Raw genomic sequence first — 11,349 nt, 5'->3', positions numbered from 1 at the left:
AATCCGTTTTTGATCACTGTTTTTGTTTATTTTTTAAATAATTATTTGTCCTAACAATAACTATTTGCTCTAACAAACGAGTATAAATGTTAGTGACATTCACGTATTTGTTTTAAATTACTAACAAAATAATATTAAATTACACGTAGAATCGATCGGTTCGATATATCCGGAAATTACATTTGCATTTAATTGCACAACTAAAAGGCCGAAAGTGCAGTAAGGTAAACAATCGAAGGGAGCATTCTCGAATGCGAATTGCATGCACGAAATTTCTTGAGTATGCTATTGTTTAGATAATGCGTGTAACGGACCTTTTTATGGTATGGTACTCAACTATTGTATACTTATGGTAAAATACCCCCGCAGTAGAGGGGAATCACGTAACCGAATCAAAGTCCATCTGCCAAATAGGTATTACCAAGGGTATTACATAAAGCCGATACACAAAAGCACGCTTCTTACAAAGGTGCGAAAAACGTATTGCGTATGTACATTTGGCATAAGATATTTTTATTTCAGAGAACCATGAACAGAGCTAGAGTCTAGTGTATCAGAAATGCATACCCATATATTAAATATTAAATATTATCGCATATGAATCTCTTAAACATTTTTTTTTAATTAAGAAGATAACTGTTATGTTACTGTTATGATACTGTTATAATTTTTTTAGAGTCAAGATAGACTAAAGCGAATGAACAAGGAAAAATATACTCCGTTAAACAATGTAACGTGCATTTTAATGGCTATTTACAACAAATGTTTACCTTCGATCACAGAAAAAAAAAAGATCTTGTGACTGTGCGTCAACGGAACGCGAATGAAGTTTCTAGACACGGGGGAAGTTGACGTTTTTCCGGTCAGGTAAAGTGCGTCTCGAGGGTGTCGAGGGTGCGGCTATCGGATGGAAATGACATTCGCATTTTCCGCTTGGAAAGGAATATTCCACCTGCTGTTTTCTTTTTAGAAAGAAAAATTTTTAAAGTTATTGCGATTGATGTTTTTAAGCAACTGCTTGAACGGATATTTAAGGCTGGGGATATTTGAGGACTGATATTTTTATATCAACAAACGTCGATTCTATAAAACGTACGCGAGCTCAATAAGAAATTGCAAAATATTCGATTTGCATTCTGTATGGAACTTTTTGCTTCTATATATAATTAATAGCATAAATGACGGTAATAGAATGAATATTTTATTTAACACTGAGAATATAAGAGTTACTTAAAAAAAAATCAAATTCCAATTAACTTAATCGATGATCAATTCATTTGAGGTAGGAGAATTGCCCGCAACAATATTTTTAACCATATAATTCATACGTTGCAAATCTAATCTTTCTTTCCATATATCAATAACAACAAATAATAATTTTAATTGTGTAAACAAAATACAGATATCATTTGACAAGTTCGATATTATTTGATAAATTGTCGATTAAGGTGAAAATGAAGAAAAATTACGATTGTTATACTTATAACTTGTAATATTATTTTATTAATATAGACAGATTCGAGAATTATCGATTTTATTGTAAATGAAAAGATGAAATTAGAAAGGACGAATTGGAAATTTAGGCGCAGGAGCTTCTGCCAAATGCATTTAGTTGCCGATTAAGTTAATAGGACTTTCGTCGAGAGGCCCTAAATGCTTAACAATGTAAGCGCAAAGCGAGGCAGAAATGCCTGGAGCGCGATCATGCGACGACGACGATGTGCGGCTTTTGAATCTACGCGGTGAGGCGTATCGAAATTTTCTCTCGATAATGCATTTTTGGCCGGGAATTTATTGCGCCGGACGTTAAAAGCGCATTAAAGCCTCACGTCCCGAAAAACGCTCGCCGGTGCCCTCGTTTCTCGGGCGCGAAAGCACGCGGAGGTCCATTCCGAACCAGCGATCAAGCTCCCGTCTCGGTACACTCCCACACAGCTAAATGCGAATGTTGGGGTACCTACCGGTCGGATGACGGAGAAACGTCTCCCGCGATTTTCCCAGATAAAAGGACTTTGCATAATCACTGGTGACGTTGCATTTAAGTGGCTTGCACGGTAAGCGGCGAGGAGAAGAGACAACTCGAGCCACGCGGCTATCTAAATAGCGTATTGCGATGGTTTTTAACGAGAAAGAACTTTGGACACCGGTGTTGGTAGAAACTTTCGGCGTTACGTAGCGCTTTTTAAATTTTAATACCATAATGCCGGCTGGGGTTATCTACTGTCATCGTGTGAATTTCGTACAATTTATATATATCTAAATGCTGCCTCTGCAGTAAAAAAATTTTCAAACAAAAATTTTTTTTGCACTCTTTCTCTATTTCTACTTTTGCTAAAGCGCATTGATACCTGTTGCGATATTAATGATCAGTTTGAAGTTTACGGCGAATTAAAATATACAATTGTATTTTCATTTTCATTTCTGCCTGCGAGAAATTCGTTTTCGCGCGTTTCAAGCTATGTAACGTAGTGTTAATCTAGTCGATAACGTTAATCGTAGTTACGACCAAGTAGTTAATATCTGACTATTAAGCATTTACTATTGTTACGCACGTGGCAACCTTGTATCATAAACGACTTAAATTGACTTACACTTTAATTGCGCGTATGCGGAAGATATACTTGCAAAATAAATAGACCGGCCGCGATAAATAGAAATTATCTTATCTGCGGCTGTATTGTGAAATAAAATAAGTTTGTATATTAGGCAACGTTACACTACAGAGAGCGCAATGAAATCGTTATGTCGCGCGTTTAATTTCCTTTGATAAAATTTTCTATGCCTTTCACTAAAACGACGATGATTCATTGCGCGAACTATTCAAAGACTTAGAACTCCGTCGTCTCTCGACGGAATATATAATTACGAAGAGTTGATTATGAGAGAGATGAGAGAGACGCGATATTACCACGTTCTTTTCCCAGGGGGTACAATTCCCTGTCGAAAATTCCGCAAAACATAACAATGACTGGCGTTAAGGAGAGAACTGCCGGCTATGCGGGACGAATCGAGTCGGATTAAATTTCCATTGCAAATTTCATTCAACCGACTGCCTCGTATCTCACTCACGCTCCTTCTCTCTCTCTCTCTCTCTCTCTCTGTTGCTGTCTTTCTCAAGTGCTTACACTCGACGACGTGACGACGACTCAACGCAGCGTCGTCGTCTCTCGACAAGATGAACGAGGCGGCCCGGTATTTACGCGAGAAACGATGAAACGTTTGCGGGATAAGCGTCGAGTCGCTGACATGTATATCCAAGCATCGTTATCCGCTTTCTTTGTCGAAAAGATTATCGGCCCCGCATATAAGACTGTCACGATCTATCCACGACGAGATAGATAACTGTCCCGAAGATGCACCGCAATCGACCGTTTTAGGGTCTACCAACCGTGATCGCGCGATAACTAAGATGTGTTTTCATGAAGAACGGATGAGTATCTTAGCGTGCGGTTGTAGCTCCGAAGGAAGTAGCCTTGCCTGACGCGGATATCTGACGCAATGTCATGCTTCTTGCGGATGAGATGGTTGTTCTTGTTATCGGTACGACTTGTGACGACGACGACGGACAACGATAACGAGAGTTTCTTACGTCTAATATAGCGCGTGTGCGGCTTAAGCGCTCGTTAGACTAATGAGCTCTCAAAAAATGCGCGCTTTCTTGCGTCATCCCGCGAGGAGAGACGGGCTATTGAATGGGAACTTAATGACACGTTCACAGGTGGCTTTTGTCTTTGTTGGACACGATCTGTCGCCTCGGCATCATTATCGTCTCTTCAACAATAGCAAACATTATGATTACGTCAGTCAGTACCTATTGCGAAGACGAATATCCGAGTCGAAATTATGCTCCTGTTTATATAACTTCAATTTTCTTACATTTATGGATTCTAAAAGATTTCGATACGTTTACTTTAGACAGGAATTGAGTATCTACTTTGTACCTTATATAACCAGTAAACGAATAGTTTTCTAGTGTAGCTAGCGATTTAAAATAGCAATCTTCGGCAAAACTATAGATCAAATAGTTTTAAAAACAGATGATCTGAACTGTACTTAAAGTAGATAGATATTAGATTGAAAATTAAGATTGAAGATAAGAACAAAATATTTTTCGAATAATTTCGAGTAATAATCGAACACCGATATAATGTGAAACAATTAATGACAATTAATTTAATGAAAATATATAAATAGATAAATTTTTCGATCTAGCACTCAAACATGCATTATATCACTATCATCTCATCCCCTTAACACACGACTATTAATTATCTCATGGTATCATATCCGAATATTATGACATAAATCGTCAAGATGCGCTTCTCGTTACGCTTTCGGTGAAAATTGGCGGACAAGGTAATTGCGTTCGAGATCTCTTGTGCTGTGAATGATATTTTTCGTTCTGTTTGATCGATACCTTTTCGTCTCGCGAACGGGTGAGTTCCGCGCTCTCTCTTTCGCGCGAGACAAATTCGCGCAGACAATCGACGAGAAGCGCTTTTCCTCGCGCGCATCTCGAAAGTGAAAATTAATCCGATCGGCCGTGCGGGAAATCAATTCCGTAATAAATCTCTCCCCCAGGCGGGATCGTAAATAATATCCGCGCCGTGCTCCGCGAGATAGCGCGTTGGCGCGCGACAAAGAAATATGACACCCCACGGTCAAGCTTATTTATCGACGAAACGCCGTTGTGCCGACGGCTTCTGCCTCTGCAACCGGCCAGACCCTCCAGCCGGGACATTTTACATCCTCCCTCTCGCGTCTCTTCCGGCAAAAATCCTTGTCCGCTTGCGCGCGAAAGAGAGCTCGCGCTCTCGGACGCGTGGAGCGATCATAAACTTTCCGACTTGATTCTCTTGCGACTCATATAGCTCTCAAATGGTTTTCACTAGACACTCTATATGTATTCCCCATCGATTATCCTATTTTATGGAAAAAGAAGGTACGATACAAATGATGGAAATATATTACAAAGTCTTAAAAAAAACTCTGCAGAAACTGGATATATAAAACAGCGTATTTTGAGTGTATATTGAGAAAATTTTTTATTGACCTAAATTAATTAGAAATAAATTGATAAAATATAAAATTAAAGTCGCAAAGTTTCTTTTTACTTCCATTTACGTAATTGAGTCATTAAGACTGAAGAGTCATTAAGAATAAAGAATCTTTTTTCCAATTTTCTAGAAAAACCTCTTCAAGATACAGAGATGAAATAAAAAAATAATTATTAACGCAATTAATTGCTATTATACAAACATTGTATAGATTTATTCTATAATAGTACATTACATTAGTTATTTTGATTGTACGCAGTTACATACGTTGTTTTCAATGTAATTGATTCTACAATAAGACTGGTCTCCAGGCTACGAATATATAATATGTACGACACGATGAGGATGTAAAACGCAGCCTCTCTCGTATATACGTATCTCGTTGCGCGTTATTTGTTACACCACTCTATTTCTTCGCGTAATTCCCGCAACGTTTGATCTAAAATAACGAGCATTCCGGCGACATTTATATTCCATTAAATCGCGCGTCTTACCGGCGTACAATATAAAATCGTTTGCCGTGGCAGATACCGTAACACATTGACGCTCGAGAGTTTACGTACCTATCTCATCCGGAGAATCTTCGCGTCTGCCACCACCCTCATCCCTCGGCAATTATTCCATTCCCGAGGCGAATCATTAGTGGCGGAGGCCGCACGCCTGCGATTTCCCGCGATCGGTCGGCGACGCCAGACCTTATAGGTCTCGTCCTCGGCCAATAATGGGTAAACTTTGCCTACGTAATCCCGAACGGAGAGAGAGGCAAGCCATCGGAATTGCATCGCAGCGCAAGACTGCTAATGTCTGGGACCAATTTATTCACGAGACAGGGGGAAAATTAAGGGGAGAAAATTTAGATCCGAGCTTCCGCACAAACTCTCTCATGCAAGTCTGTATATATCGACATGGAGCAAAGTTTCTCGCTCGCGTTACATTTCCGCGCTTCGTTAATTTACTATGATTCGCTCCTCTTCTTTTTTTTTTCTTTCAAGCGGAGAATTACAAATGGAGATACGTTTTGCACGCGGAGATACGTTTAAAAATGCAGGAATAGAGGTCGTCAAAACATTTTTACGCGGATTCGACTCTCTCTCTCGGAATACGGAAAACCGCGCGCTCGGAGAAGAGAACGGAAGGGATGGGGACGCGATGTATGTATGTGTTTGCCACAAGTCTATCTATGAGGCGTTTAAGCAAAAGTTGCGAATCTGAATTTTAAATCAGGAGAGAGACAGCGCTCTGTCCGCTCGCGCGCGCCCTTTCGACCTCGGTAAGAGTTTCGGTAAAAGTAGATTGAAAGATAACTCTCTACGGCTCTCTATTTCTTCTCTTCTCTCTCTTGCCCGTCCTTTACTCTGACGCTACATCTTCCGACCCCCCGGTGGTCTTCGCTCGTCCCATCCGGCAGCGGCGCGCCACCCTTTATCCTTCCCCGACCTTCCCATCGTCGCGGATATTTTACGATGTGGCTTCAACGCGCCGGCCGTAAAATCTCGAAATTTAGGAGGGGATCTAACCGCAAGGGGGACCCGACCCCACTGTACCCCGTGTATACTCGCCACAGTCCACGTGTCCATCTGTAATACACACCATCGTCTTCTTCAGGGAATCACTCGTGAATGCGCGATATCATCCAGTAGAATCGGGTCGAAACCCCCGAGACTTCGCTGCGTAATTCGAAATCCGTCGGGGAATCGCTGATGCGCGCATTCCGCGGCTCATCAGCCATAACCCGATACTATCCGGGAGCCGCGGGATTTAATGGACCGTCGAGTGAGATAAACGCGTAACAAGTATCGCGATTAAACCCCCTTCCCTCCCCGCCATTTCTACATTGCTCTCCGACGGCGCGTTGCCGGAAGGTGGCGAAAGGAAGCATCGCGCGGATTCACGCTCGTGCTCCAGGATGTGCTTTCGCCCTGGGCCGAGAGAGAGAGAGAGTCGGCGCGATAAATTCTCATTTCTGCCGACGACGCGACCGAGTCTCCGCGGACGGAAACCGTAGACGGTGGGACGCGAAGAAACGAGAGCGAATGACAATGCGGTTCTCCAAACACACCCAGCACTGTCGAATTATTATACCTTTCGCTGGCGATGTTATCCATTCCCGCCCTCTTCATTCTTTTATTTTAAAATTCGGCATTCGCATCGCAGAATAATCAAACAAGACTGTTATTTCATCCATCAATATTAATTCCTGGTACGGAAAATAATTTATCTTTACTACGAAGAACGAGTGTGAAAATGCATTAATATGTTGGATTCGATTGGATTAATCGCAATTGGAAAATGGGATTCAAAACATGTGAGGAAAATTAGATCGTTGGTTATTGGAGTGATGTACAAGCTATCGTGTCTCGTTAAATTGAGTTCGCATTCCTTCGGAATCGAGTTAAGAGACCAGAATATTGGTCACAGGGAACGTACGAAAGGACAAAAGGAAAGGAAATTGAGGAAATGGGGCAGATTGCGAGAAAGGTAACTTGGATGGGTGGTCAATGGCGTTGACTCATAATTAAATTAGCCCGAACCCATTGTACGAACAACGGGCTCTTGTAACTCGTTTGTTCCAAACTTGGGCGATTCTGGCCCTTCGTGAGAACTCGAATTTCTTGTCCAAATAAAACAGAGACCCGTCCAAATTGTTCGCGCAGCCTTTCGCCAAATTTAATAAAGAAACTTGCCGTGCGGGGAGCTTACGAAAACTTTTATTCGTTACATACCTCGCGTGCATCGCGAGGAAACGCACTTGCCTTATATAGAACGTAACGTTCGTACATACAACGCGATAACTGCTGGAAGTTTGCAATTTTTGAATAAAGCGCGATCTATTATAATATCGAAGTGGAAATATATGCGCGAAAATTTCGCGCTTTCGCTAACTATTGAACATCTCGTCTCCCAGAGTTTTCGAAAGAGCGCGGTTGCGACAAAATCTCTCCGGACGTTTTATCATTATTATGACAGTCACATTGCGAGCACATTGATATAAAGGAAACGTTAAATGCGATTAAACTCCCGGGTAACTTTTCCGGGACGGGATTTGACATTTCCGCGGTCGTTCACCGTTCGTTGCAACGTGTATAATTGATTATCATCCGTGGAAAGTTTCCGTTCATTTTGCGTCTTCGTTCGATGTCCGGTTATAGATACGGCGATGCAAATATTGTTCAACGACGGACGCTGATTGCGAGGTGACTTTCAGAGGGTAGGGGAAGAGAATGGATTAAATACGTCGGAGAATTCGCGGATATAAGTCGCGGATAAAGTTCTCTCCGAGCCGTCCTCGGGGGGTTAACTCACCCCCTCGAAAGAGCAGTGTCGCGCTACCTAAGAGAAAACGAGGGTCGCCGGATTATCCGCGTCGGCTGCTCTCCGAGATTCAATATTTGCCACGTCAGCCGCGAGCGCGCGCGCCTTCCTCGCGTAATCACGGCCTAATCAAGACCGGCGGAGATTCGATTATGTTACTCGCCGAGTTCTCGGCAATGGAGCGTAACTAGCGTATGATGGCAACGAGGAAGCCGAGGCCCCCGAGAAAACGAGCCGTTCGACGCGGTGTAGATGGCCTTTCGGCGACGGCCAATTATATACCCGGCGCTCTCTCGAACGTGTATTTCCAGTCCGGGATGAATATAAACTGCGTCCGTGCACACAAAAGCGTGATATAATTCATTAGCTGCTTTCGAAACGTTCTCTCTCTATGCTCGGTTCTATCTCCAGATAGCGAACGACGGGGCTGTTAGTCGCGAATTTGGAGCGAACGGGTTCATCCTTGCTCGCGCATGGGCGAGCAAGGTAATTGCGAATTACGTTTTTAATCTCAAATCCTCTATCTCCTCTCTCCCTCTCGTATCCATGTAGAATATAGGATGCGCACGTTGTATGGCCGAACCATCGCGATTAATTCGCACACTTTCCGTGGGTACCTTTCGTGAAAGGTGCAGTTGAAGCGATTCTCATTGATTGCACGTATCGCTAAACACGATAAATTAAACGATATCGTCTTGCGAGAAAATTATTTCCCCGTCGTCGATTCCAGAGAAAGAGAGAGAGAGAGAGAGAAGTCGTTGGACCGATAAACAATTCTCGCAACTCCCCGAAGTGTGCTCGCGACAATGATACTTTCTTCTCGCTTTGAGAAGTTTATCGCCAAAGCTTATTCGCAGTTCGAAACATTTAACTCGCGATTAATCCGAGACCGAGGGTAAACATTTGCGCGCCATTTGTGTCGCGATCGCTTTTCTACATCTTATTCCTTCTTTTTTCTCAAATTAATACGTTTGACAGCATCCTGTTAAATTAGCGCTAATCGCGAAAAGTAAAAATAAAAGTACAATGTACGTATATGTTTATCAATTTTCGCGCTGAATTATTTAGCAGCGAAGTAAAATTTTTTCGCGTATCCTCTTGCTTATGAAAAAAAGAGCACATTATAAAATAATGAAACAGTAATAATGAAAAAATAATTAAACTTTTCGTTGGCTTTCCAAATATACACTTTGGCAGGGTGCTTTTTTTCAAAAATGAAGAAAATTGTAGCTTTATTCTACAGTTTATTTGTCGTGATGTATTCGGGCAAGTTTAATTGGATAAAGAAAATCAGTCCTGTGTTTTTGTGAGAAGAAGTGCATTATTGCGATTCGTGCGCCATTCTCCTTTGTCCGCTACGCAAAATGTCATAAGTCGCGCGCCATCATTGCGGCATTGCAACGAAAACATCTTTTCGGTACGAAGGACGACAAAGAGATTTTCTTATTTTCCTAGTTTCTGTGTGTGAGAGAAAGAGGGAAAAACACGCGGAATTGTTGATGTGAGAGTAGGTTACCGTTAAATGTCACAAGAAGCAGGGCGGTTAATGAATGACTTCGCTACCTCTGTAAACGGCAACAAGCGCGCTCGTTACATCTTTCGCTAATTGCGATGTCAGCTTTCGTAACCGCGCTTTCTTCCCGCGATTCGTCCTAAAATAATTCACGGGGGCATCCAAACCCGCAAATGGATTTCACGTTGGCCAAATTTTATTTATCAACGCGAGATTTTAATTAAAAATCTCACAGACTCGGTGGATTTTTTCGTTAACCGAGGGTGCACACATTCGCCCATTTCCGGACTCTTATTATTATTTAACGGGAAAACTATTACGCGTTCCAAACGTATTAGTTTTCCTCACTTTCGCGTTACATTAACAGTTTAAACATAACACAGGAAATATTCATATGAGCAATAATAATAATTATTATTATTATTACTCGCATGTTATTATTATAATTATCAGGATAATTATATTCTGGATTGTGGTATTTAAAGTTACATATCGTACGTACGTTGTACAAACACGAGTAAATATTCTACGTATCCGTTTTCGCATTGTCTACTTCAATTTTTCCAACTTTTTTTTTCTACAAAATATCTGCTCTTTGGTCACGCTCGCCCGGAAAGAGGCGTTTTATTTTAGATAATAAAATACACGACACACAAAGCGCGAAAGTTGAGGACGAAACATCGTCTACGCGTCATTTATCCTCGCTCGTTTGTGTTGCGCGAAAAAAAAAAAGAACAGTTTCAAAACTTTCAAATTTTCTCTTTCTCTCTCTCTCGCTTCGTTCGTCGAAGAACCTTGATATTGTATCGCGTATTCCGTGAATTCGTTTGCGCTTCTTGCATCTCGATGAACGAGAATACAGAATACTTTCCACTCACTCCTTCTCTTCCCGAATGTTTAGCATCGAAATTGTCGCATTTACACAGCATTTCTTTAAATTTCTCGTGTTTCAGAAGTGCACTGCCACAATATGCCGCAAGGCGGTAGCGGCAAAAGCGGCGACACGTACAACCAGAACGTTCTGGAGGAGACACGGTCGACGGGGCCGTACTTCGACAAATCAGCCTCGAAGAACGTGACCGCGCTCCTGGGAAAGACGACGTATCTCAATTGCCGTGTCAAAAATTTGGGGAACAAAACGGTGAGTGAAATCCGTCGTATCTGTCAAAATAAGTGTCTTTATAATATTATTGTATACGCATATACGAGTATCTCTCGCTGTGTGTCTCTTTCATTTACTTACGCCAAGATATATCGTCGTGATGCGATGCTCCGATATTGTTCTTGAAATGATAAGACATACGGAATGACATTATATATTATAATGACGATGTTACTACATTATGTAAGGCTTTAATTAAATGATTCTCTCTCTTGTCGCGATAAGAAGTGTTGGGGAAACAGTGATGAGAAAAATATCGGAAAAGCAATTTTACTTTCCGCGCGTCGAGAGAATAAACAATTTTT

General features: G+C 41.6%; 2 protein-coding genes across 10 annotated transcripts in view; one reads left to right on the top strand and one right to left on the bottom strand.

Moving 5' to 3' along the window:
- The window catches only part of LOC145934681 (uncharacterized), a 213,359-nt gene that overhangs the window by 31,393 nt on the left and 170,617 nt on the right, over positions 1 to 11,349 (bottom strand). The gene's annotated exons all lie outside the window — the stretch shown is intronic.
- LOC145934677 (neurotrimin) overlaps positions 1 to 11,349 on the top strand; it is a 363,184-nt gene that overhangs the window by 206,710 nt on the left and 145,125 nt on the right. For 7 of the 9 annotated variants that reach the window (XM_083035307.1, XM_083035306.1, XM_083035308.1 and 4 more), the window contains one exon: positions 10,836 to 11,023. In XM_083035307.1, coding sequence (XP_082891433.1) covers positions 10,836 to 11,023 — 188 coding nt within the window. The remainder of the gene's footprint in view (positions 1 to 10,835; positions 11,024 to 11,349) is intronic. The other 2 variants (XM_083035309.1, XM_083035315.1) reach the window with 1 other exon arrangement.

The sequence above is a fragment of the Prenolepis imparis genome, unplaced genomic scaffold, assembly GCF_030444845.1.
Source record: "Prenolepis imparis isolate NDT839.2.m4 unplaced genomic scaffold, iyPreImpa1.0 SCAF_4, whole genome shotgun sequence".
In the NCBI taxonomy this organism is placed as follows: domain Eukaryota; kingdom Metazoa; phylum Arthropoda; class Insecta; order Hymenoptera; family Formicidae; genus Prenolepis; species Prenolepis imparis.
Note: the sequence above shows the minus strand (reverse complement) of the source record. Positions and strands in the feature narration are given on the sequence as shown.